The sequence below is a fragment of the Drosophila grimshawi genome, unplaced genomic scaffold (genome assembly GCF_018153295.1).
Source record: "Drosophila grimshawi isolate 15287-2541.00 unplaced genomic scaffold, ASM1815329v1 contig_1369, whole genome shotgun sequence".
Taxonomy (NCBI): Eukaryota; Metazoa; Arthropoda; class Insecta; order Diptera; family Drosophilidae; genus Drosophila; species Drosophila grimshawi.
In genome coordinates, this window is record NW_025062891.1 from 5,130,747 (window position 1) to 5,158,463 (window position 27,717).

A 27,717-nucleotide genomic window follows, 5' to 3' on the forward strand; every position below is an offset into this window, starting at 1 on the left:
AAACACGTTTCACAATTTCTATTCGAAATATTAAATCTACTACAGTCTACTACACAGAGATATGCCCCTTAACTTAACTGGGCTGATTCATTGATAATTAGCAAAAACAAATATTTTTCACTTTTCTTTATGAGTAGATTACACGGAAATAACTGAGAATTCGGAAACGTGATTCATATACACATGCACATATATTTAACATATATAAGTTTAACATGGCAACGAGGCAATAAGATTTAGTAATTAACGCCTATTGTATTGTGTGTGAAATATGACGAAGAAAAACTTCAGTTCCACTCGAATGCAATATAAATATTTAGAGTTATTCTTAGATGCAAATAAACTCAAATAAAAGCATAATCAAACTTGGACCTTAGCATCCTAAGTCTGAATTCTTGATTCATGAGTCAAGGATGGGTTTGAACAAATTTGAGTGAAATTGTGAAGTAAGAAGACTGGCAACTTGTTTCTAGATTGTTCCTTAAAGAATATATATAACTTTAAACCAAGAGATCTGCCTTTGAATTAGGAATAAGTTCATCATGAGGAGAGAAGTTATTTCCTCTATGTAAATAGAATTAAAACTATAATTTTACATTTAACAGCTCTTAAGTAAATATTTTTTAAGCTATATATATATTAGTATATCAGAATATATATAGATTATGTTATATATTATAGATTGAATGCTTATAAAGTTCAATAGTAGCAACAGTAAAACGTGACAATCATTTAACCTAGAATGCTGTAAAGCTTATAAGCAAATGAAAGCGATTTTGTTTTCAGCGCATTCTTAAGTGATCAGCTCCGTAAATTCGGTTGAGAATTGTCAAAAATGTTGTACGTTGTATGTATAACAAATTGAATTACTGCGGTCAGTTGTTTGTTTGATTATCTGCCATTATATTAAGTGCAAAGTGTGAAATGATCATGTATATAAAAAGGCAACAGCATACAGCAGCCAAACAGAATCATAAGAAACTTCAATAGCAGCACATCCGCAGCAGCAGCAGCAGCAGTAGTAATCAACTGATAAATAACAGAAGAAAAACAAATCGAAACGCAATCAACATGAACTGCACAATTATCTTTGCTTTGATCCTGGCTTCCTTGTGCTTGTGCCAATCAGCACCCTTTGATGGAAACAATGCATATCAGGCCATTGAGTCACCCACTGATCTGACTGGTCAGTCTGTACGTCAGAAGCGTCAGAGCGACTACTTCATCTGTTATCCCAGCAGCGTTGTCTACGGCTATTACTACAGTCCAAACGCTTTGAGCACGCGTCGCCGTTCCAGCTTTCTAAACTCCTACGACTCCTTCGATAACCGCGCGGATCTTACGGATAGAGCACGTGAAGCCTACATAAACAACAATTTTTAGTAAGCAGAGCAACTAAGCTGGAATATAGTGTTTATGTATAGTCGTTAAGGCATTCTCACATTTATGTAAAAAACTATTTATTTCATATAGCTATGTAAATATTAATTATTTATAAATATTAATAATTAAATAATTTATTGATACAAATTAAAAGTGCTTAAATGTTTTTTATACTCTCTGGATTACCTGTGTCAATACATGTACTGTCTGTTTTGTGGTAATATACTAAATTTTCCCAACAAAAAAAATTAATTTGTTTCTGATAACAGTCAAGAATACTTATTTTTCATATTTTTAGACTTTATAGTACATTTTTTAAATGAATAGGAAGTAGGGTAGATTGGAATATTAGAATGCAAGCAGATCACAAACGAGTCACTCGAAAAAATAAATCCTTCTTTACACCAGTTCAGAGTGTAAGAATATTGTGTGTGAACCATAACTATACTTTATATATTATCGGGAAGTTTTCAAAAATGTATGCATACAACACTCTAACCTTTTATTTGCCTTCCTTTCCTCCTTCTGCTTTTTTGTCTTTTAAAGAATAACCAGCATCAAATTAAAACCAGCCAGATTAAAAGCTTTATTAAAACTTTACTAAACTTACTAATATCATATTTATCTGCATATACTTTTTGTAAGATTGTTTTAATTTCATGCCTGATTATTAAACTCCATAATATGCACCATTAAAATTACTGCATACTTTTTGGCATACATTCCAACAGCAAGTTCGTTGCCTCAGTCTTTCGTTTAACAATGCTTTAAACGTTAGGCAAAATGTGCGAGTTGTTTATCACTAGATAACCAAACGCAGACAAGTTACTCTGTCTGGCGTAGTCATAAAAAACATGTCACTTTGAGTCAGTTGACCAGCTCACTGCATCGCATAAGACACGGCTCCGGCGGGATGCAAACAGTTGAGCAGAGCAAACCTAAACAATGTGATGTTTGCAATCGGAAATTCTTGCTGCTAATCTTGCTGCTGCTGCTGCTGCACCCCAGCTGCCCAGCGCAGCGTGTGAGGGAGTATTAAGACAGCTCAAGGGTTTTCCTACTTGCATCTAGAGCCGACTATACTTTGCTTAGCTGCTCTGATTCATTCCTTATTGCCTAAAATAAATATTTGCATTTGAACGAGCTGAACGAGTAAATTACACGGAAAAAGCTGACTTTTTGGAATGTGATTCATATGTTATATATACGTGTCTTACGAATACAATTTCTAGATAACAATTAGCACGGTTGTGAAATTTTGTAAGCGGAAGTCCCGGTTTAATTGACACCAGATGATAAATGGTTTATTAAATACATTATCAAAAAAAAGCGTTAGAAAGCCTAGTTGGAAAATGACAGAAAATGTATGCAGGAGAGCTTTGCGTTTATGGAAAGGCAGTCGGCTTGAAATATTGAAGTCGTTGCAAGTAGTATAGTCCAAAAAAGCCGGTTTGCACATTTACCCTTAAGTTCAGCCTATTTTTGAAACTATAAAGCATAATCCGTAGGAGAACCAGTAGCACGAGCAGCAGAACTCACAGAAGGGTCATTTATTTATTTATTTTTATTTATATGTCCAGCTTTAACTGCCGCAGTTCAGATAAACGCGTCTACTATATTTAACACACAGCATAACACATGTAATAAAAACTGACTCGGCTAACCATATCATATCATACGTGAGCATCAATAGTAAATCAGTCTGACGCTCATAAATGTTTCAATTGTTACCACCAATTCTAAGCTATGGTAAATAAATATACACAAATTGGCTAAAGCTAGAAATGTATATGCCGATCGTTGAAGGAGATTGGCAGCTTTCGTGTTTGTTGACTCTATATTTATATTTATTTGAAGGGCATCGCCAACAACTGACCAACCACATTTGGTGACTGTAGCGTTAAAAGCGTGGGAGATATGTGGTTTTATCGGTTTGAAATTATCGATTTTATTGATTTTCTAACATCCTAGTCGATGTAGCACTCCAATTTTCACACTTTGTCTAACGGGGTCACGGACCTGTACATTTTTCAAGTCTCAAGGATATAGCTTACAAGTACTCGAAATAAGTTGTGTCACACACAGACAGACAGCATGACGGATATTGCACAAAATCAATTTAGTCTGGACACCTTCGGTATAAGAGTATGAAAACATTACAAATTTCATTTCAAATTATTAATTTTTCATACATTTTTCATAAGAAACATTTTTCGGAATATTTTGCTGCAACGTCTAATAAATCTCGATAATTATATTTAGCTAAAATTTTTATTTAATAATCTTCAATTTCTGGCACAGAGCTGTGCAAACTTATAAATGTGAACACTTTTAACTTTCCGCTTGAACTGAATTTCTTTCTTATGTTAAAATCTGAATGGTCCACCTATTAAACTATTTAATATCGCATTTTCCGACTCCCGGCTTGCCTGGCCAACTAATTAATTTAATTTGTTAAGTGCGAATATATACGAGTATATATTACAACTTTTACGTAACTGATGGATGCCGTAATCAAAGTATAACAACAAAAATAACAGAAAGAGATGAACCAGTTTTTGGGGAACGTCACGGCTTCTACGTATTCGCATTTGACTGATTACCCGTCCAAACACAAATATGTAATTCAAATGTTGACACCTTCTCCAAGCCTGTTTTGCTCTCAAAAACAGAAATAATAATATTAATCAAAAAACATCTTGGGGAGCCGTCAATTTTATTTTTAGCGCTCCACAAAATCAACTTGAGACGAGCTCTTCAAAATATTCCAATGGAATAGACAAAGTTCAAAACATTCCGTTAGTCAAAACAACAATTGGCAGTAAAAACTAAAAAGACGTAAATACTTGAAAGTATTTGTATACTAAAACGGCACAAAGCATCCATAAAAATATTGGATGTGAGAACTACTTAAGGGGTGTGGGCGGCAGCGGATCAGTTGTGATCTTCGCCAATTTTATGATAGTATTGTGAAATTTGTGGAATCACTTTTAACTTTAAGCAGAGTCGAGTTGACGATTTTTATGACTTCAAATAAATTTACCAATGAAAGACAATATTTATTAATGAGTTTGATATTAGTCATAGCATGTTTTCTGCTTAAGCAGACTATTAAATATGGTAATTAGATATATTTGGGGGTTTTCAGCAGTGCTTACTACTTTATTTTTTACATTTGTTGGGTATAAAATTACATGAATTATTTATAAATTATTCAAACTTCCTTCATGACTTGTATAAAACGGAAATCGAAATCATTTTATATACATACTTACAAAAAGAAAAAATAAAACAATTCTTAACTTATTGAAGTATATATTTCGCCACGGAGATTTTAAGTTACGTATGACACATAAAGAAACGAAAACCAACCATGAAATCCCGTTTAATTAAATGTTCCAGCGCAGGCCCATTTGATCTGGAATATATAAGTTGCTTTGAAGTTGATAATTATAATAAATTTAATTCAATTTAGCAAGTATCACGATACCCTCCCCAAATATTAAAAGTTATTTTCGCTTTGCGTGGACTTGTAAAAATTGTTTGATTCAAAAAATAAAGTGGCTGTTTGAGATATGTAACATATATGCCCCTGTAATTAGCCGGACTGATTCATTCATTATTGTTGAAAACAACAATTTGCACTTTTTTTATGAGTAGATTACACGGAAATAACTAATGTTCTGGGAATATGATTTATATAGATATTGCATATATAAGTTCAATCTAGCAACGAGGCAATAAGACTTAGTAATTAACGCCTATTGTGTTGTATGTGAAATATGACGAATAATAATTTAGGTTCCCTGAAATGCAAAATAAATAATTAGACATAGTCTTAGTTGCATAGAAACTAGACTAAATACAAGTGCAAAAAATTATAATACAAATTAAAAGCAAAAAGATAAGAAACTTGTGTCAAAGTGATTTAAATATAAAACGTATAATTTTTGCTTAGTATTGATGCAGCTTTACTCTTAAATTCGTAATATTAAGAAGTGTTTTTTATGACAGGAAACTAAATTGGGAAATATCTTATAAGCCAATGACTTTGATGATGAAAGTGAATTTGGTATTGGTATGCTCCTGAGTCATACTGAATGAATATTGTAGCGCCTACCGCAACAAAATACCACAAATTAGGTTCTAACCAATGGATCATCAACTCCAGCTTTGACGTCACAAGAGATAAGCCCCTTAAGCGAAGATGACAATTGACGGAAATGTTCGACGTTTTTATATAGGGTGCTAATCAGATTAAAATATGTATAACAAATTGAATTAGTGGTGTGAGTTGGCTGTCTGTCTGCTATTGTAATTAGCGCATAGTGTGAAAATCTCATGTATATAAAAAGGCAACAGCATACAGCAGCCAAACAGAATCATAAGAAACTTCAATAGCAGCACATCAGCAGCAGCAGCAGCAGCAGTAGTAATCAACTGATAAATAACAGAAGAAAAACAAATCGAAACGCAATCAACATGAACTGCACAATTATATTTGCTTTGATCCTGGCTTCCTTGTGCTTGTGTCAATCGGCACCATTTGATAGAAATAATCGTTACCAGGCCATTCAGTCACCCACTGATCTGAGCGGTCAGTCTGTGCGTCCGAAGCGTGAGGGCGACTACTTCATCTGTTATCCCAGCAGCGTTGTCTATGGCTATCACAACAGCCCAAATGCTTTGAGCGCGAATCGTCGTTCCGGTCAGGCAGACAATCTTGTCAGTGCCTACGGTTCCTTCGACGAACGCAAGGATAAAGCGGATAGAGAACGCGAAGCCTACACGGACAGCTATGGCAAATAAGCTGAACAATTCAGCTGGAACACTAGTGTGTATATTTAGTCATTAAGGCATTGTCACAGGTCTAGATCTCTAAGTTGAGTACAAAAGAATCTTATTATCATAATCGTAATATTTATTTGTCATAACTATGTAAATATATATAAAATATCTAATATTAAATAACAACAATTAAAAGTATCCAATTATATGTGTATTTGTATCTCTTGGTTTGTTGGATAATACATGTAAACAATTTTCCATACGAGTTTTGCATTACCAAAAAATCTACATGTATTTGTCGCGGAGAAATATGATAATTTTGTGTGAGAAAATTGTATTTCAATTGTAATTTTTAGGAGCACCCCAATATTTATTTATTGTTAATGTATTCATTAGGTTAGATTTGATTGGAAATCTAATTGTGGATCCATAGACAAAACAAATTAGACTAGGTGGGTGAAACACGAGGAAAATATACTCATCACGATGAGACGACGTTTAGATTTGCTCTGACGAGCAGGCTTTTCTTTTATTCTAAATTCTTAAACCTAAATACATATTTTTCTTATCTAATGCAGACGCTAGTATCTCCTCTACTATCTTCAAAACTTGCATGACCCCATGCAGGTCAGCCTCAAATGACAATGCTTGAGAATGCCGCACGAGTCCGCTATCTGCTTCATACTTGAACACTAAGGTTAGCCGTTTAGATTGTAAGAAATTTTAAATTGTATTTTGACAATATAAAATGTTCCCAATATATTTTTAAAATAAAAATAAATTAGATTAAATTAAATTGAATTGAGCTTGACTATTGTTTTCAGCTGTTGGCATTTTTATTCAAATGCTATTTAACTATGTAGATGTTTACACCAACAATTAAGCCTTTTTTTGAATAAAATAATTTATTTACCTTTAAAACTGTTAAAAGTTGTAGCATAGACAATGACTGCAATTGTTTTGAATAGCACAGCTGTGCCTAAAATTTATGAATTTTATGATCTGAGGTTAAAATACGCAAGTAATATTGGCGGTCGTTTGACAAATTCAATTCTGTTTTAGTAAAAAATATATTTTAATTATAAATCTTTTTTATTTATAATATATATAGATATGCAGACAAGCATATTATTTTTTGTTTGACTATCTTTCCTACCTTATTCTTTGTTTTCTTTTAATAAATAGCCAATATTGACTTAAGACTTATTAAAACTTTACCGAAGTAAATTGACGCACGAATGAAATGAAGCTGTTTACTCAATTTTAGCATATGCTTATTCTTTCGATAACATATTTAAAATTTTTTTGACTCATCCTTAAAAAGAGAAACTAGTTTAGATTTCAAGTGTGACTCAAGTCTCTGTAAAATAAAAGTACTGCATACTTTTCGGCATGCAGTAAAGCAGCAAGTTCGTTGCCCAAGTCTTTCGATGCACAAACACAGCAACTTGGCTGAAAAAAATAAAAAACTGTTCACTTAGGCACGGTTCGCATTTCACTTTGCGAATTCACCACGGTCAACAAACAATTTTCGGCCTGACTGCTGACGAAGCGTCGAACCGTTCGTCGATCGTCTGAGACATTTAGCACCTTATTTGCGGTTGGCATTAGGCAAAATGTGCGAATTGTTTATAAAGAGATTACCAAACGCAGACAAGCTGCTCTGTTCGGCGCACTCATAAAAAAGAAGTCGCTTTGGTAACAATTTATGAGCCAAAAAGAAAACCAATTGGCAAATGAAAGAAAGTTGACCAGCTCTCTGCCTCGCATAAAAGGCGACTCAAAGTAGCCGGAAGCAAACAGTTGAGCAAAGCAAATCTAAGCAAAATGAAGTCTGTCGACCCGAAATCCTTGCTGCCAATCTCGCTGCTGCTGCTGCTGCTCCTCTCCAGCTGCCCAGCGCAACCCCTGAAGGAGCATCAGGAACGTGAGCAGCGACAGCTCAAGGGTCAAGGCGCCACAACCGAAGCGGATGTAAAGATGATGACTGGGAATATGGCCAACATGACGCCCGGCATGCAGATGCCAGGAATGTCGGGAATGACTGGACTGTCCATGAATCCCATGGCAAATATGCAGCTAGCACGGTATCCCAACTATCCAAGCATGCTTCTTGGCGCCGGTGGATTAACTGGATCACCATTCCTGGGCATGCCAGGACAGCTTGGCCCGCAATCGAATATTGCCAACAACTATCCAGCTGATCCCAGCATGGGTCTGGGCTTGGGCCTGGGTCTACCTGGTTCTGGCACTAACTTTGGACTGGGACTTGGAGTTGGCTTGGGCGGCTATCCGGGCAATCCGCCAAATGCTGGTTTCATGTACGGCAATTCTCAAGGGCTGTATCCCAACGCTCACCTAGGTCAGGGATTTGGCGCTCAACCTCCGCTGGACAACTTTGGGCCACTGAATAATATTGTCAATCAGGCTAATTTGCCCGGCTTAAGTGGTGCACTCAATGCAGGAGGACTCTATGGCCAGCCTGGTGGCCCACTTGGCATGCCTGGCTACTTTGGCGGTGGTCTCGATCACAGCATGATTATGCATAATTATGCACCCGCTTTTTGAAGCAGCAACACTTGCAAAATTTAACCTATTCAAAACTAATTTATTTTATTTATTTAGCTAAATAAATTTCGTATGCATTTTCAAAAATTTAAGTTAGTTGTGCATTTTGCCGCCCATTGTGGCCCACTGAAATAGCTGCTGGCGTCGCTGTTGTTGTTGTTGGAGTTGCTTTTGTTGCTGGAGTTGTTGAAGTTGTTGCACTTGCTGTGGCTGCTGCTGCCATTTAGCTGGAGGCGATGCTCGCTTGCCGACCAGCGTGTAAGCTCCTTTCCCCACAAATCGCGCAGGCACCGGACCCAATCGCATATTGTAGCCAGGTGGCAGACGGAGTCGCGTCTGTTGTACCTGCGCCGGAATGGCCAGGATAAGGCAGATTACTAAAAGCTGCAGTAGCAGTAATTTGTTGCACATCTTCTTCGGAGAACTTTGGTGGCAGACTGTGACCAAATCTGGCGGCAACTGCACCTTTTATGCAACATTTTCTGTGTCAATTTCGATACCCTTATCGTGGGCATTCTTATCACACTACTAAAGAAATCATCTGCTTAAAGCATATATACATTTTCATTGATTCATGGGCTATATTGATAAGACTTTTGATCGAACTTATTTATTACTCAGTTATACTTGTTATAGTGCTCACCACATTCTTAAAATACTGGCATACAAAATTGTTTTTTTCATTTTGAACATATGATTACCAAGCTAGAAATAAATAAGTAGACTTCTGCATCATATCCCATCGAAATATTAGGTGAGCTTTCAGTTTAATTTATACGTTCGCCGATTTTTATTATCTGGAAGTGTATATAATATTCGTTATGCCACAGCTAGCTGTTCTTTCTAGTTTTCTTCATTTTTCTCCTCACTCAAATGTGTCAATTGCAGTTAGCTGCGAGCCAACACGAAAGTGGGCTAACTGGGACTTTGGATTAGTTTGTATGCCGCCCTGAAGTTGGCGTTGCTGCTGCTGCTGCTGCTGCTGCTGTTGCTCTTGCTGTTAACTGGTTTTGCCACTTGTGCATATTTCACAGGCCAACACACACACAACATGCTAATTGTGCAGCCAACAGTTGGTGTCAAGTGCAAGGCTAAAATGCAGCCCAGAGTCGAGTATATTGAGCAGACACTTCATTCGGGTACTTTAAGACCTATTCATATATGTATGTTTGTCAGTTTTCAGTTAGCTCTTTGACTACATTTCACTTGCAATTACGGAAAGTGAAATCTAGGTACCCATTGTCTCTTGTTAATGACGACACATGCTGTTTTAAGCGGAAATATTTGCGACCAAAAACTACCCGTCGAGCAACTCAGACAGCAATTCCATGGTCAATAAACATGTTGAATGTTCTCGAGTTATTGGGAACTACCTGTATCTATGTTTGGAAAGGTAAGGTTGTAAGGGTTGCAAGCTTGTAAATTCATTATAAATGCAAAATATATTGCAAATAAATATTTATTTAATTATGTTTATCTAATATCTTTATTTATTTTCAATAGTTCAGGTAACTAAATAAAACAGCCTCATAGTGTTTATCATATGTATATAATGAACTGTATACAGTATGTATTACATCTTATTTATAATGAAATATAGAGAAATACATATAAAAATAGATTTATGATTTATTATTATTCAATGAAAAAAAAAACAAACCAGCTAACAGCATTTTCTTGTTGACCAGCACAGCATTTTTAACATATCCCATAGATCATTCATACAATTTTGAGTGAGTTTGTGTGTGTGTGTGTAAGGCTGCAGGTAATCTCAAAAATGGTCTTACAGATAATTGTGTAGTACGCAAAAGGTTTTTGTCTATTTGTCAACATTTGGTTGCATTTGCAGAGGAAAGGGAATCCCAAGCAACCCAAGCCTACTCTACGCTATATAAGAAGCACTGCATTGCACTCCGAATGCGACAGTTTCTAATTAACCGCGACGCAAGTAGGACACAAACACTCACACACACACACATTCACGAGATGCGCTATACACTTGTAATTAGTAATACAACAGCAACTTTGAGTCTTCTGCTACTGCTGTTGCTGCTGCTCCCAATGCTGCAGTGCGAGGCATTGCCCTGGTGGCGCCACAACGCAGCCAGCTATGATGCCAGTCTGGATCCGCTTGTCTGGTCGCGTGCATTTGTCCGGGACACAGTTCGGAGGCCACGCATCAGTCAAAAGTCAATGCTGGAGAGGATAAAGCCCCGACGCAACTGGTATCCACATCATAGCAAAATCAACAAAAGCAACAAATATAAAAATTATATGCGAAGGCATAGCAAACTGCTAAGTAAATCAATTTGCAGTTAGCACAATCAATAGAAAAATATTAATTTAATATATATATTTAATATGAAAAAAAAACAAACAAAAAAAGGTGCGTTGAACTAGCGATAGGCGTCATCATATTAAAAAAAATCTAAGAACTCTAATAAGGGGGCCGGTATACTCGAAAACAAGTTCTAATAAAACCAGCCAAAATGTGTTGAAAGCAGTTTCCCAATAGAATTTGAAAATTAAAATTAGCACAATTTCTAAAATGGCCAACTGGTTCGATTACCAAATCTTCAACTGTGCTGACAAATGTTAGCTAGTCAAACACATTAAGGTCAATTGGATTACGTTTCAAGACCAGCCCGGCAACAAGCAGGGTGGTAAGCACAACGGCAAACATGATGTAACAAATATACCCCCTCACCCCCCACAACACATATCAGCTAAAGACCTAAGCAAACGCAAGAGTCACAGCCAAAAAAAGACACAAATAGTGATGAAGATGGAGCCAGAAGCTAACCGAACCCAAACTCAAAGCAAACCAACCCAATCCAACTCTACCTGAAGTGTGAATTAAGGAAGAGTAGCCCGACTGCGGAATACACAGTTTTGTTTCAGTTGAAAAAAAATTAAAGAAGTTTACATAAAAACTTACATTAAACTCACCTTTAAACTGTTGAATTTGAATAAAATAATGAATACATTAATAATAAGAAATAATAAATAATTAATAAAAAATTATTTGTATTTATAACTGATTTATTCTTATTTCAAATTTTTTATTTTTATGTATATTTTCCCGTGCTAAAAGTTTAAGCTTACTATTTAAAGTCCAAGTAGCTCCACTTTAAAAATTCATCCAGATTAATATAGTTAATTTAGTTAATTCTTGTTAATTTAATTAGCAATTCTATTAGCAATGGGTTATTTTTAAAAAGAAATCCGTATGTTGGACTAAGTTTTAATATATTTATTTTGTCTATCGAAATTTGCCATATTTACTGAATAGAAATATTTTATAAATAATATAGCCAGATTCTCTTCCACATAAAACAGAGTATAGACGGTCAAAAATTTCAATGAATGAAAGTACATTTTGGGAATGAAAAGCAAGTAAAGTCGCCCAATGTGGACACTCGCAATTAGCAACTAAATGCACGAGCCCCGCCCATAGCTGTAGAGCTATCTGCCCTAAAAGAGCTCAGAAGGCTGACAGTAGAAATGTGTGTGTCTAGCATATATAAGCCTGAATCTTTGCCATTTGCGATCAAGTACAAACCAGCAATCACAGCTGTCTAAACTGCCTAAGCGACCAAAAAAAGAGCGAAGAAAATGAAGTTCCTCATTCTGTGTGCTTTGATAGTTGCTAGCTGCCTGATTAGCAGCAGTTGGACAGCGCCTGTGGAGCTGGAGAGCGAACCACTCAACTTACTCGATGTGGACTTGGATGTGGAGCAGCAGGCGCCACAGCCGGAGAACGAGCGTGTGGCACGTGGCTTAGGACTTGGAGGCTTTGGCGGACTGGGTGGACTGGGCGGCAAATTTGGCGGCTTTGGCGGCTTGGGTCTTGGTCATGGCTTTGGTGGTGGATTTGGTGGACATGGCCTTGGTGGTGGCTTTGGCGGTCATGGCTTTGGCGGTGGACTTGGCGGCTTCAAGGGACTCTTCAATAAGCATTTCTAAGTCACTTCATTTAATCCTTAACATTATTATATTAGTTTAATTTGTAGTTTTTCATATAAAATTCCAAATCAAAAGTTAAGTGTTTGATAAATGGGGTTCAGTGCTCCATAGAATTGCTGGTCAGGCGTGGAGTTGTAATCAAAATCGGTTTCTGGCGTGGTGCTGCGCAGTCGTACGTGGGGCTGTTTGGTGGTGGGCTGAAAGCGTTTTAAAGCCTGTCGCATTTGCACCACAAAACTGTGCCAGAGATTTAAAGTTGGACGCGGAGCTGAAAGAGCAGTTGAGAAGCGAACAAGTTCAAATGGGAAAGAATGCCTATGTTAATGAAGTTAGTGACTGGAATAATATAAATCTTGACTCTTAAAAGATATTATCACTTATATGCCTTCCATATATTTTAGATAAAGCTCTAAATATAATCCTTAAATAAAAATAGAAATACATAAATATGTTACCATCATGCTGAGACTCTAAAACTGTCAGTCTTAGGCAATGCCGATTAACTGTAAGAATTATAAATTTATTACATTTATTTGTCTAAATTCTATGACTCAACTTGTAAAAGATATTATCAGTAATATACCATCCAAGCATATTAAAAATAGCTCTGAAGTCTTTTGAAATATGTATGTATATTTTATGAATTTGTTTGCTAAGATTTAAGGTTTTCAACAATTTCTTTGACATTAACTGAAACAATCGAATATATTTTTAATAAAATATTCATGTCTCAAATAAATATTTTTGAATACACATTTTAATCACTAACCCACAACTGGTGGTGCCACATCCGCATCGTACTCCAGCTCATCCAAGGCACCACAGACCAGGCATACTACAGAGCACCACAGCAGCAGCCGCGTTAAGCAAATGAAACGCCACATTTTAAGGCCAAATCAAAACTGAGCCAAGTCTTTAGCATATTTATAAGTACGACAAAAGCGGAGGGAGCCAACGTAAACTTTCTCATCATAAAGCAGCGACACACCCTCCACAACAGCACCACCAATAAAATCTCGCACCCAATTCAAGAAACGAGAAAACATCACACATTTATTGAGGTAGTACAATGGAATATCACATATATCAGCTGCAAAGCGTTTTGGCAAACATTAGCCATAGAAGCCGCCTCCAAAACCACCACCATAATAGCCACCACGAACACGAGTGCGGGTGACGACGCGAGTGCGTTGAAAGCCACCGCCAAAGCCACCGCCATAACCACCACCGAAGCCACCACCATAGCCGCCACCGAAGCCACCGTAGTAGGGTCGCGGACCGAAGCCACCGTAGTAGGGTCGCGGACCGAAGCCACCGTAATAGGGTCGCGGCCTGAAGAAGGGTGATGCTCCAAAGTATTGACGCACTGTGCGACCACTCTCCACACTCCCCTCATCTTGGGCCTGTGCAGTTTCTCCCGCCTCCAGCAGCTCAGCGGGCAAAAGAACCACTTCCTGCTCCGTCTCCTGCTCCTGTTCCTTACTGCTACCCATTCCACAGAGCACCACACAGATGCAAAGCACCAAACTGATTTTAAGATTCGAGTATTCCATTGTATTCCACAGTCAGAACCACATTTGGTTAGCCACTAAAGCAGTACGCCGAGTAGCACTTTAATTTATAGCCAAATATTTGAGAGAAGCTGTTTACGGCGGCAGTTCACTGGCATTTTTTCGATTGTCATTGAATGTTATATATATATATATATAAATATATATTTTTTCTTTTCTTTTTTGTCAATTATTCTGGCTCAGCACAAAAGCAAAAACTAATTATGCTTAACTGCCACTCTGAAGTTGTTTGTCTGAAATTATCCCAATCATTTTGGGTACTCTATGTGATGTTGATATAGAAGCGGAAGACTTGACGGGTAGACAGTGGAACAATCCACTGAGAGAGCATTTTGGAGCAGTTGACCTCTTTTTGATCTGTCTACATAAAATATGTTTGAATCATGTTTGGAGTTAACGCCTGAGGCTAACTCGATTTTGTAAAAAAAAAACTAACAGCAGATAAAATTGTCTTTAATAACAAAAGGCATTGAAAAGATCAAAAATATTCCATAAATAATGCATATTTTGTATATCATATTTAAAGAATTAAGTGGTTATATTTGAATCTATTTATATATATTATTATACAAAGTATTAAACTATGATATTATTTGAATCGTGGTGTCAATCCGAATCGGAATTAGACTCCGATTTCTATTTTGGTATGTAAAATACAAACTCCTGTAAAAATTAAGATACTCTTCCAAAAAGCTTATTGCACAAGATTTATCAATTAAATATATAATTTTCATATCAATACTTTAATTTACTTATTGCTTCTTAATGGGTTTTATTACTCATAGTTTCCTTTAAAAAAATACCATTAATAGAAATTTTATAAAAATAGATGGATTTTCTATCTTCAAAGACAACCTTAAATGGAATGTAATTTTAATATATCAGAAGAGTGCCCCTCAGATTTACTTGTTGTTTTTCCCCAGCAAAATCATTACAAATCGAAACTGAATCCACTGTAATTGATATATGGAGATAGATCAATCTTAAGTACAGCGGCAAATCTTGTTATACGCTTTTATAGTGCTCTTCCACGAAATAAGTAGATTTCATTGCGCCTTGCCTCAAATGATATTTGTTAAAGTGCGAGCATTGTTTATGTTATTTATTTATTTTCAGTTATGACAAAATAAGCGAACAAACAAACGTTAAATGAAACTTGGGCGTAAACAAACGCTCAACTACAGAGAAACTGCAGCATCATCAAATCCATACTCACACACACGCAAACACACACATTAACACACAATTATATATAGTTTTTATATACAGCACTTTTGTTTATTTGCTTATGTACACTTGAGATATGGTTCAACCCAAAAAACCGCCGCCGAAGCCAATTCCTTTGAATTTTACGATGCCGGCGCCAAGGAAGCCAGCTCCGCCAAGGCTACGACCGAAGCCACCACCGTAACCACCACCGTAGCCACCGCCGTAGCCACCACCGTAGCCACCACCGTAGCCACCACCGTAGCCACCACCGAAGCCACCTCCTCCCAGGCCATAGCCTCCCAGTCCACCGCCTCCTAGTCCATAGCCGTAACTGGGAATCGTTGAAAATGTGGACACCACCGGCACAGTGGTGACAACGGGTACAGTGGTCACCACAGGCACTGTCTGCACCAGCGGAGCACTAGCGTAACCACCGCCGCCACCCACAAGGCCACCGCCCACAATGCCACCGCCAATGATGCCGCCGCCGACGCCGCCAAAGTGGCGCTTCTCACGCACAAGTTCACCGCCTTCTTTCACAATGGGCGAGGCCACGACCAGACTGACGAGCAGTGCCAAGAAAATTGGCAAGTTACCCGTTTGCCGCAACATGTTCACATCTACTACTGAATTGGTTGCCAGACCCCAGTCGGTTATTTATGCAAATTAATTAGTGGTCCCTGTCTGTTAAACTTGCCCTGTTTACGCTACCAATTCACAAATAGGATGCCAAAATTCCCCCAAAACAAAATATATATCCATGTCCATGGGCGCTTCTAAGCATGTATGTCAATGGTAAGCTTCGGGTTTTAGCTGACGCGACTGAGACACTGTAAAAAATACTAGCTTACTTTGGCAAATCTTCTTCTTCGAACTCTTGACTAGACAATTTTTAACTTTTTAATCATTAGAATTTGCAATTATGAAATTTATATTAATAAACATTGTGATAAATGCATAGTTTTAACTAAGAAATACTTCACATAATAAATACAAATATATACACAACACATTTGAATTAGTTTTAGCTGATATTGCTCTTTAATAGAAATTAAATTTAAGTTTTTGACTTTAAGTTGACACAAAAAAAGATAAATAAAAAAAAATACATAAATAATAATAATTAATATAAGAAAATTGTAAAGTATAAGTTAACTTAATACTAATTAAATAAAAAAAAAATGCCCCACAAAAAGTGTTATAATTTATATTTTACATCAAGTTTCAGAGTTTTAAAATAGATATAGGCAACCTTAGAATAAATATTTATCAAAGTGACCAATCGCAATCAAGCTGAAAACAAACCAAAATAATACCTTAATAAACTCTTGGATTTTCTCCAGTGTAGTTCACACCTCATCATAAGCATCACACAGCAAGTGAAGGTCAGACCGGACCACGTGGATGGAGACGAGTATGTCAGTTCCCGCTCATTGCTTGCCTAATGCGTGCGCAAACACAGCATAAGTGGCAGGGGGGTTTGCTGCATGACGCACCACCCAAGCGGGGGCATAAAAACGCTGAAGCGCCTGCGCCGGCGTCGCACAACGTGGTCAACAACACGTTCAAGATGAGGTGCTGCAACTTACTATTATCAGTGCTGCTGATCTGTGGTGCTACAGTGGCACACGATTTGGGCTCGACCGGATTGGCGGGTGGCTTTGGTGGACTCAACACGCTACAGCAAGTGCCAGCGGTGGTGCAACAGGTGCCGATTGTACAGCAGGTGCCTATAATACAACAACAGCCACAGAGTCAGGCACTGGTCGGCGGTGGCTTCGGTGGTGCTGGTGGCCTTGCTGGCTTTGGTGGCGGCTTTGGCAGCTATCGCGAGAGCTACCGCATTCGGGGACGTGCCTTTGGAGGCGGCGGCTTCAAAGGCGGCTTTGGACATGGCGTGGGCGGCGGTGGCTTTGGCGGCGGAGGTTTTGGCGGCGGCGGTTTTCGCGCACGCTATGACAAAAAGGTGGTCGGTGGTTTCGGCGGTGCTGGCCTGCTGGGCGGTGCGGGCGGCATCGGACTGTTTGGCTAGCAATCTAATTATAACTAGATTATATATGTGCGCAAAAAATATTAACAAATAAAGCCAAAGCTAACGGGACACCCTGTATATATTCTTATGTTATGCTCGCACTTTTTTGCTGACATGCGCATTTTCAACCCTCCACAGTCCGGTGGTGTATGTGTGTTGAGAATGTGTGTGTATGTGTGTGTGTGTGTGTATGTCTGATTTCTGAATGGGGCAGCCAGCGAGGCAGTCAGACAGTTAGTTGGCTGGTCGACTTGTCCTCAGTTCGAGTCAGTCGCTCGCTGCAGTCGTTGCTCGTCGTTGTCTGACTGCGCGCTCTCTTTCTCTCTCCCACTCTCTGTCGCTCTGTGCGTGTGTGTTTTTGGTTTTTGCCGTTAGTTGCACGGTCCTGCACCCGCAGCACCTGCACTGAAACTCTATTAGCAGCAACAACAGCAAAACAAAGCAAATTCTATTAAAATACACGCTGAACAAAAATCCTTGTGGAGCTGACTAAAAATAGCAACAAAACTGTGCCATAAATCTGACAGACATATATATACAAATATATATAATTTTACATATATATATATATATATATGTACGGATAAATGTCCAAGTGCTGTGTTGTTTTGTGTGTCTGCGTTTAAAAATAAAACATCGACGAGACGGCGAAAAGCTTCAAAAAAGTTTTGTTTTTTTTTTGTCAACTTGCGCGTTAAATTGGCACTAAGCATATGCAACATAAGCGTAAACAACTACAACTAGAAAGAGCAACAACAACAACAACCACGGAGAGCATCGAATTGTGGAATTCCATTTGATCTCAGGTAAGCTGCTGCTGCTCAGATTTACATGCAATGTGCTTGCGCTTGCCTCTGTGTGTGTGTGTGTGAATGTTTTACGTGTTTTTTTTTTCTATTTTATTAAAATCCAAATGAAAATTTTTCACATGTCGCTGCGCTCTCTTCAGCACACACACAAACACAGTCGCTCTCTCTCTCTCTCTCTGCCTTCGTCGTTTCTCTTCGAGCAGCGTTGCCAGACATGTTGTTTGCATTTATTCGCAGCCTGCTCGCCGCATTTGCTGCAATAATAATAACTCGATTGTGATCAAAAATCTCATTTCATCTGCCAAGCTGTCCCATTCTTGTCCCTGATTTTCAAACACTCCTCGTCTTGTGCTCTCGTCACGTCTGCCACACAATGCTGTCGTATTGTGTTACCTGCGTTACGTTATCTTAGAGGCACAGTTGCTTCCTTTGTTTTTCCGCCCATTGACACGTATCATTATGCACAACACCAACAGAAAAAAGCAACAGCAACTAGTACATAAAACTCAAACACTTGACAGAGTCTCAAGTCCTTTGCGGCCGCACGGGCAATTAGCGTAATTGCGGCTCAAGATACACATGAGCCGCAGCTGGTGGCTTCAATTTCGCAAATTGTTAGGCAACGCAATTTGCACCACGCACTTTGCTCACAAAAAAAAAAAACAATAAGGGTGTTCCCGTCATGATTAAGCTTTAACAATTTAGTCAAAATATATTTATTCAAAAGACCAGTTTACAGATCGACGAAAAATGTCGAACCTAAATACAAAAAAGTCTGCTGAGAGGGAAACATTTAATGAATTTATTTTCTCGATTTTACGGCGTTTATAAGTACGCCTTTTTCTTGAAGAATAAAATCAATTTGCATTCAATAAATATATTTCAATTTCAATATATCAAAATCACTTTCAAAGTTACTTCGTTTGTAATCATTTACAAACAATAATTAGTTACAGTTATATATAAAAATTAAAAAATAAATTTAATTATTTTTTAAACTCATCACCGAATTTGCTTATCTAAAATTTAAATTTTAAATTTATGTTTTATGAGTTTTAATGCCCATAAAAGCATACATACGGGATGTATCCAATTATATATAGTTTCCATATATGAGACACGTACTTGACCAGTAAATGTGAAATTAAGTTTAGAGCTCAATTTGCTTGACTAGCTTTAAAACATCCAACAAATCATGGCAATTTTTAATTACGATAATTTGCTGATTGGCGTGCGCTAACTATAATTCCAGGCAGTTAGGACAAAGTGCGCCCAATCAGGATAATTGCTATCACTACCTATCCCTCTCCCCTCCTCTACACCCTGTCAACGCCGCACTTATGTTGCTGACGTCGATGCATTTCACCCTGGCAACGTCAGCTGTGGGTTTTGTTTTGGGGCCACCTTTGGCATATTGTTAACATACACATACACATATAAGTACATATATGAGTAGTATATAGTTCAAGGTCATTCCATGTTTTCTTTGCTACTCGCCCGCAGCTGGAAAGTAGAGCAGCAGCTAAGCAACGCATCATCAAATTGAGTGTCCACTCAACTGACCCCAGCTCACCACTGTCAAGGACAAAAAATGTTAACAAGCTGGAGCCTTTGTTGATTACTTTTATTCGTGCCGCACATTCGCATCACTCAGAAATTGTGGCATGCGAATGTCGTTTAGGGTTCATCAACTTGCCCAACAGCTATTTATAAAAGTATGGCGCCATACCCATATGAGCCTAATGGCAAACTGGGTGCTTCTCCTGAAGCATGCATGTGTTTTTATAAAACCAAAAAAATCGTTACTAAAATAATAGATACTTTATTTCTTTAGTATAATTATAAAGAAAATGATCTGCAAATGAAACAAAACTATTATTGTCTTAGAAAGTATTTCATCTGGCCTTTGCTTTTGAATAGAGAAACATAAAACTACTTGCGGAATTAGCTGACAAAAGAATTGAGAGTCATGATGTTTTCTTCATAAAGTACACAAATCTAAGCATTGCTACTTAAAAGTACGTAGTCAATAAAATAATAATAATAATCCTATACCATTTACAGACTTTACCATAGAAACTGATCAGAAGTACACACATTGTAATTATAATTATCTTTATCGCTGCTTGAGATTGTATTTTAGCAGAACAAAGTTACCGCCATTTTCAACTACATACTTATGCACTTCATTCTGTATGACAATGGAAGCTGCTTGTGAAAGGAAAGCAAAGTCCGATTGGGCTATCGCAGCCTTGGTCGGGTCATTTGGCCGTAAACACACAGCTAATAGCCGGCACGGTGTTAACGATTGCCGTGGCAGTCAGCTAACAATAGCAAAGGGTTCAGGCCATTATCCAGCCACAAAGTGCTAGTGAACTTTTGTGCCGCAGCTTGGCAGCTGGCCAGAAGTAGAAACACAAGCAGAGGCAAAGTAAAGCAAAGCAAAGCAAAGCAAGGCAATTCAAAGTAGAGCAAAAGAAGGCAAACACTTGTTTTCCAGCTGGCTGGGCGCATTGTGGAGCACGATGCTGCAGCAGCAACAGGAAGCGCAGCCATTGAACATTTAATGTATGCAGTCTGCGGCAATGTTTTGTTCATTTCGGTCTGTCCACAATAATTTATGACTATGGCTAAAACGAGATTTCTAAGCCGCCACAAAAAACGAGGCAAGTGAGGAGTGTGAGAGAGAGAGAAAGGGAAATTGCGCAGCCCACGCGACAATGTACATAAATTGTGGCGCTTCTAATCCGACATAAATCTGCGGGCCAAGTGGAGCAGCCTAGTTGGCCACGGCCTAATGCCAGCTAATTGCATTTGGCAGAGTATATATACAAAGACACAGCAATATGAAGCAGTGAAGAAGATTGAAATGGGTATGGGGAAATTGTCGCCAGTTCGACGCCAGCTTAAGCTCAAAAAATGAAGAAGTAAAATTGGCCAACAGCTAACACAGCTCACAACTACTCAGACATTACACATACGACTTGTTGGCGACTTTTTTGCCTTCATTGCTCTCATTTTCGTAGTGCCCATTTGGGCAAACTAACGCAAAAGAAGAGTTCGATTTACCTTACCCTACCAGTTACCCTTCAGCATGTTAAGGAAAAATTACTTTCAGCATTTCTTTCTTGATTTTGCATAAATTGTATATTCATCGCTTTCATCGCTTTCATCAAAATTTGATTATCTTGTTTATGACTGAATTGACAAAACTTTCGACTTTGCAAAATGTCGGCTAAATTGAGTTTAATTCAAGTATCGATTTTAGTCAATGGGGAAGGAAGTTTGTTGCAAAGATATTACAAAGTTATATTAACATCAAATCTGTATTTTCAATAGTATCTAAAAAGTTTTTATATTAATTGAATAAGCTAATATACCTTAAGTCTTATATACTTATTAATTGTTCCCTCATCTATTTATCTTTCAGTTATACATCAAGCATAAGGGTTACAAACTAACACCACTGTAGGTTTGTGTGTGTGGGAGGGTCTCTTGTAGCATGCTAGCTGCAGTTATGGCATCAGATATCAATTGGGATCCAGGTAAGCGTATTGCATCTATTTCTATGTTTTCCTGCCTGTTTATTTAATCAAGTCGATTGCAGCGCTGTCCAAATTGATAACAACGCTGAAGGAATCGGACAACTTGTCCAATGACCAGGAGATTGATTTTTTGAAGGCACTGCTGGAGTCCAAGGAGCTTAATGCCCTGGTCAATGTGCACACAAAGGTGGCGAAAGTGGGTCGCGATGATCGCTTAGCACCGGTATTGTCCACCTCAGCCCAGGTGCTGTACGAGGTGTTAGCAGCTGTCGCAGAGCTGTCATCTAAATGACGACTGCAAGGAGGCGTTTCATCTGCTGCAGGATTCGCATTTACAGGTGAGTACAGGCAACATTTGAAACAAAAATCAAAACTTCAACTGCAACTTTCTCAAATGTACAGCATCTGCTGTTCGCACACGATGCCATTGCACAAAAGGACTTTTATCCCCATCTGCCCGAGGCGCCAATTGAAATGGATGAGGATGAGGAGACCATCAAGATTGTGCAGCTCGTGAAGAGCAATGAGCCACTGGTGAGTATGAAGCTTACTCTTTTCTCATCGCTGCTCATTTTAAACTCATGCCCATCAGAGTCATTGTCATTGTATCCATTGTTCAATGCCGACCATATGCATATTGTGCTTTTACTGTCTTAATTGCTCAGCTGCTTTTCTGGCACTCATTTCTATGAACTCATTGTTATCCTGCATATGTACGATATAACGAGCCTTTCTTTCGCCCTAAACTTGTCCCATGTCCTTTGCTCTCAGTTTTTCTTCTCCTTTTTTTTAAACTTTGCTCCTATCTGCGCTTTCATTCATTTCCCTAATCCGCATTTCAAAACTGTTTTTGTAACGCTAACAAATTTTATTGTAAATTTTTGCTTTTGTCTAACAAAAAAAAAAAACATTTCAAAAATCGAATAAATTCGAATTGATTTTCTCATAAACCAAAAATCAATTAAAACTCTAAACAACAAAAAAAAAAAAAACACAGACAGGAGCACAAAGTGCGGAACCGATTGTTGTAAGTAAACAATGTCCTTACTGTATAGTTCAACCATTCAATAAGACTGCTCTCAAAACTTGGCACCACAACAAATTAACAACAAAAAACAACAACAATCCACACACAACAAACACCAAAACTTTTTGTACTCTTATGTTTTGCATTGGTGTTAATAAAACTTGGCAAATAGTCGAAGAACACTAAACAGAGCCCAAACACACACATGTACAGCCTCACACACACACACACACAAACGTACACACACATAAATATACATATATACATACACATGCACAAGCAGTGGTGTTAGCTTGATTAAAAACCCATTGCATACTTTTAGGGCGCGACCATAAAAACGGACGAGGAGACGGGCAAGATAATCATAGCAAGAATAATGCACGGCGGCGCTGCAGATCGCTCCGGCTTAATACACGTCGGCGACGAGGTCATCGAGGTCAACAGCATCAATGTGGAGGGCAAGACGCCTGGCGATGTGCTCACCATACTGGTAATTAACCGATCGACCCATATAATATCTATTAGTGTATATATAATACTCGGTTTATTTGTAGCAAAATTCCGAAGGCACAATTACCTTTAAACTGGTGCCCGCCGACACCAAAGGCGCCCAGCGTGAGTCCAAGGTGCGAGTGCGTGCCCACTTTGACTACAATCCCGACGTGGATCCGTATATACCCTGCAAGGAGGCGGGCCTGGCCTTTCAGCGCGGCGATGTGCTGCACATTGTGGCCCAGGACGATGCCTATTGGTGGCAGGCGCGCAAGGATCACGAGCGCTCAGCACGTGCTGGCCTCATACCCAGCCGGGCACTGCAGGAGCGTCGCATTCTGCACGAGCGTCTCAACGCGAGAGCAACGACATGGACTCTAAGCGTAAGTGTATTAATCAAATCCATTTCCAGTGTGTGCACACATCAAATCATTCATTCACATGCTGATCATAATAGGATAACAGAAAAAATTATTATCAAACTCATCACAGCTGCTTCCCACAACCCTCTTACTACAAAGGCACATATTTCACACATATTTCCAAACTAAGATTAACAACATTTTAAATTCAGTTGCTCTAAAACGAAATATTTTATTAGTTCTGAATATTCAGATTCGCTTTTTTATTTATATTTGAATTATATATAACAGAAAAAAACATTTAAGACCCCAATGAAAATTTTAATGTTTTAGTTTATCCATGAAATAAGAAAAACTTTTTCAATTAGCTACTTATCATCACCTCTGTAATTAATCCAAAAATAGTGAATGAAAATAATGCAATTAATCAATGGAATAACTCTATTAATTTAAATGATAATTGAAATTAATTGATCGATCCTCGCATGTGTTTGACTCATTTCATTATAATCCCCTCATAACAACAACAACCACCATCGCTCTCAACATTGCCTTCAACTCCAATCGCCACCCAATCCTCAAGCGGGTTCATGCGCCTCACTTTGCACCACACCGCCGGGGTCGCCGCGGCTGCAGACGAGCAGCAGCAGCTCCTCGTGTCGTCAGCCAAAGACTAAAAAGATCATGTACGATTTGACAGAGAACGATGACTTTGATCGCGAACTGATTGCTACGTATGAGGAGGTCGCCAAACTCTATCCACGTCCCGGCATCTTTCGGCCAGTTGTGCTCATTGGTGCTCCAGGTGTTGGACGCAATGAGTTGAGGCGTCGTCTGATCGCACGTGATCCGGAGAAGTTTCGCAGTCCGGTGCCATGTAAGTGGAATGAATTTCTAGCTAACTAAACAAACAATGAACCTATTGTTTTCTCCATTTATCCCTTGACAGATACTACACGACCGATGCGCACTGGTGAGGTGCCCGGTCGGGAGTACATTTTTGTGGCACGGGAGAAGATGGACGCGGACATTGAAGCTGGCAAATTTGTGGAGCATGGCGAGTACAAGGGACATCTGTATGGCACCTCAGCGGAGAGCGTTAAATCGATTGTGAATGCCGGTTGCGTTTGTGTGCTGAGTCCACACTATCAGGCGATTAAGACGTTGCGCACAGCGCAGCTGAAACCATTCCTCATACACATTAAACCACCAGAGTTGGACATACTCAAGTCCACGCGAACTGAGGCGCGTGCCAAGTCCACGTTCGATGAGGCAAATGCGCGCAGTTTTACGGATGAGGAGTTCGAGGATATGATAAAGTCGTCGGAACGCATTGACTTCACCTATGGCCACTTTTTCGATGTGGAGATCGTCAATGGAGAGCTGCTGGCATCGTTCGAGCAGCTCGTCCAGCATGTGCAACGACTGGAGAACGAACCGATCTGGGCGCCCTCCATCTGGGTGCAGTAAATAACGCTCCTACCCCGCAGTCCCGCCCCTTCAATAGGGGGGCGTCGCAATTTGTTAGAACAGAAAAAACACCAAAGTATTTGCCATACGAATTTAGCCATATAATTCTTTTGTTGCTGTTGTTATTAAACCCGTTAAAGCGAGAGACAACATCAAAAGTGCTAAGCTAAATGTACAGTTAATTGCCAATTTTGCACGGCATTTAGTTAGAAAGAGACAGACACACACACACTCTGCGAGTTCGAGTTCGAGGTATCTGCACAATTTACCCTTTGACGGTCCTTGCCGGATGCTCCTGTCCAGCGTTAGTCCTTTTCACAACATGTACCTTTTTGCGTAAAAGTGAAAACTATGAAAAGAATACAATAAAAGAAACCAAATATTATATTATGTAAACTAATTCAAGAAACAACAAAACCAAAAAAAAAAAAAACATATAACCAACCAATTGAAGCGAAATTACTTATTAAATGAACAAATCTGTTGTATAACAATTATTTTATTCAAACAATGATTGTCCAAACAAAATTCATGTATATTAAATATATAAAATGTTTAAATTTTATAGACAAAATCAACCTGATATATGGCGGAATGGGGGTTACGGGGCTAGAAAATTATAATAATTTCCATAATAATATATGGTGCACGACTCGAAACCTGCTAATCAAGTGAAATTTAAATGCCAAAAACCAATACAACAATTCATTATTGGCCAAGAATACAAGTTATACGACCAAATTGACACCCTATCAAAATCGTTTTATGAATATTGCTGAGGATGGAGTGGTGATTAAATGAAAACAGGTCTATAAGGATTGAGATGGTTTTCTTAAAACAAAAACAAAACAATCTTTTTTAAAAGTTAAATTTTTAAATTATCATTTCATATGCATTTATGCGAAGCATTTTCAAGAAAGAAGAATTCAAAAATCTTAAGCTGCATTATGAGTAGAGCTCTTCATAATTATATAGCATCATAACGTTCCGACCAAATTCGGTTGACGCAAAAATTATAGTTCCATAAAATCGAACTAATAATAATTATGACGTCTGAATTATTTCTAGTTGAAAGAAAGCATATGTCGCTTGTTAGACTACTTCCGTGAACTCGTTATGTTTATAAAGCAAACTGGTATGGAAGTGCAGCAGTATCGTGGTATAGCAGACACAATAAAGAAGAAAGAACAAAACACTTTTTTAAATTCAGCAGCACTTAAAGACATATTTTATCTAATTTATTGATCATTTAACATTCCTAGCTCATCGGAACAGTCTGTATAAAAGCAAAGAGGTTGCAAGCCCTGGTTATCAGTGTGCCTTTCGAAGTCATTCGGTAAACACCATGAAGTTGATTGTAAGTGATCCTAGATAACAAATACATCCACAGACACTCAAATAAATCCTTTTTTTGCCATCACAGATTGCCCTCTCCTGCCTGTTGGTAGTGGCCTTCGCCAATGAAGATCCCAAGGTCCTGAAAAACGATGCCGAGGTGAACGTGGATAGTTTCAAGTATGATCTTGAGTTGGACAACAGCATTAAGGCCACGCAACAAGGTGAGCTGAAGGATAAGGACTCATGGGTTGTTCATGGTGAAAACAGCCACAAGTCTCCTGAGGGAGAGGATGTTTCCATTAAATACTCTGCCGATGAATATGGCTACCATGTGGAAGCTGCCCATCCTCCTCTACCAACCCCACCACCAACTCCAGACTACATCCTGAAGGCTATTGAATGGATCAAAGCCCACCCCTATGTAGAACACTAGAACACAAGCGACAATAAATGCATGCAATGAATTAAAAACAAAAAAAAACTCAAACTGTTTATTATCTGCAAGAATCTTTACAGCAGATAAGAAATGTGCCCGGTTTATAGAGGCGTAACTAGAATTTCGCAAAAGGGGGATGGAAACACCAAAAGTTTGCGGGTGGAATTATATATTTTTTATATAAACCACATTTCATATATAATAATCAAATAAAGCAAAGTTTTGAAAGAATTATCCGAAGTTGTCTAACAGTTTAGAGTTTTCCTATTTTTTTGACAAAACCCTCTTTAGAGAAAATTGCAAATTTGAATAGCATTGCATTTTTAGTTTAAGTTAGGGGAACGCCAACCCAAATGTGCAATACACTTGTTTAATACCTTATATATAAATATATATATATATTAAAAAATGTGTACATATATATATATGTATACTCTATTTTAAATATAAGTATATTATTTTTATATTTAGATAGTATTCAAAAGATCCGGTGTGATTTTTGGCAAATTAGTTTGCGCATGCATATATGCAAATGATTTTATTCATATAGAATTGATGCCATTTTGCTTGTTGCAACAACAATAAAAAAAAAAAACAAGTTTTCTCTCAAATTAAGTCGGCGCCATCTAAATAACTAAGCATTAATTCCGACATGCATAAGTAACACAACAGTATATATTCTATATATTTACTACATAGATTTAAATTTCAGTGACAATAA

The 27,717-nt window shown here is 38.2% G+C and overlaps 9 protein-coding genes across 9 annotated transcripts; 6 read left to right on the forward strand and 3 right to left on the reverse strand.

The window, feature by feature from the left end:
- The first annotated feature begins 5,810 nt into the window (after nucleotides 1-5,810).
- Nucleotides 5,811-6,308, forward strand: LOC6559110. Its single transcript, XM_001987451.2, has one exon. The coding sequence runs from the start codon at nucleotides 5,866-5,868 to the stop codon at nucleotides 6,190-6,192; it is 327 nt and encodes a 108-aa protein (XP_001987487.1). The 5' UTR covers nucleotides 5,811-5,865; the 3' UTR covers nucleotides 6,193-6,308.
- A 1,690-nt stretch (nucleotides 6,309-7,998) lies between these two features.
- LOC6559885 (collagen alpha-2(IV) chain) lies at nucleotides 7,999-8,739 on the forward strand. The gene has a single exon (XM_043214278.1). The coding sequence runs from the start codon at nucleotides 7,999-8,001 to the stop codon at nucleotides 8,737-8,739; it is 741 nt and encodes a 246-aa protein (XP_043070213.1).
- Nucleotides 8,740-12,354: 3,615 nt separating this feature from the next.
- On the forward strand, nucleotides 12,355-12,705 carry LOC6559887 (keratin-associated protein 19-2). The gene has a single exon (XM_001987454.1). The coding sequence runs from the start codon at nucleotides 12,355-12,357 to the stop codon at nucleotides 12,703-12,705; it is 351 nt and encodes a 116-aa protein (XP_001987490.1).
- A 68-nt stretch (nucleotides 12,706-12,773) lies between these two features.
- On the reverse strand, nucleotides 12,774-13,589 carry LOC6559888. Its single transcript, XM_001987455.1, has 2 exons — nucleotides 13,475-13,589; nucleotides 12,774-12,973 (listed from the first exon to the last, which is right to left on the reverse strand). Exons 1-2 carry the CDS (start codon nucleotides 13,587-13,589, stop codon nucleotides 12,774-12,776), a joined length of 315 nt encoding a protein of 104 aa, XP_001987491.1.
- Nucleotides 13,590-13,737: 148 nt separating this feature from the next.
- LOC6559889 (protein suex-1) lies at nucleotides 13,738-14,375 on the reverse strand. The gene has a single exon (XM_001987456.2). It carries the CDS (start codon nucleotides 14,256-14,258, stop codon nucleotides 13,818-13,820), a length of 441 nt encoding a protein of 146 aa, XP_001987492.1. The 5' UTR covers nucleotides 14,259-14,375; the 3' UTR covers nucleotides 13,738-13,817.
- Nucleotides 14,376-15,584: 1,209 nt separating this feature from the next.
- On the reverse strand, nucleotides 15,585-16,097 carry LOC6559083 (acanthoscurrin-2). Its single transcript, XM_043214280.1, has one exon. The coding sequence runs from the start codon at nucleotides 16,095-16,097 to the stop codon at nucleotides 15,585-15,587; it is 513 nt and encodes a 170-aa protein (XP_043070215.1).
- A 958-nt stretch (nucleotides 16,098-17,055) lies between these two features.
- On the forward strand, nucleotides 17,056-17,517 carry LOC6559084 (ATP-dependent RNA helicase ded1). The gene has a single exon (XM_001987458.3). The coding sequence runs from the start codon at nucleotides 17,056-17,058 to the stop codon at nucleotides 17,515-17,517; it is 462 nt and encodes a 153-aa protein (XP_001987494.3).
- Nucleotides 17,518-18,154: 637 nt separating this feature from the next.
- Nucleotides 18,155-25,787, forward strand: LOC6559085 (MAGUK p55 subfamily member 7). Its single transcript, XM_032734802.2, is given in 11 exon segments — nucleotides 18,155-18,323; nucleotides 21,757-21,871; nucleotides 21,934-22,132; nucleotides 22,134-22,209; nucleotides 22,274-22,405; nucleotides 22,869-22,898; nucleotides 23,221-23,388; nucleotides 23,453-23,738; nucleotides 23,741-23,773; nucleotides 24,336-24,629; nucleotides 24,702-25,787. Coding segments are annotated over 10 exon segments (1,782 nt in total). The 5' UTR covers nucleotides 18,155-18,323; nucleotides 21,757-21,828; the 3' UTR covers nucleotides 25,223-25,787.
- A 708-nt stretch (nucleotides 25,788-26,495) lies between these two features.
- On the forward strand, nucleotides 26,496-27,017 carry LOC6560434 (cuticular protein 47Eg). The gene is made up of 2 exons (XM_001987461.2): nucleotides 26,496-26,579; nucleotides 26,646-27,017. The coding sequence occupies exons 1-2, from the start codon at nucleotides 26,568-26,570 to the stop codon at nucleotides 26,991-26,993; spliced, it is 360 nt and encodes a 119-aa protein (XP_001987497.1). The 5' UTR covers nucleotides 26,496-26,567; the 3' UTR covers nucleotides 26,994-27,017.
- Nucleotides 27,018-27,717: the final 700 nt, after the last annotated feature.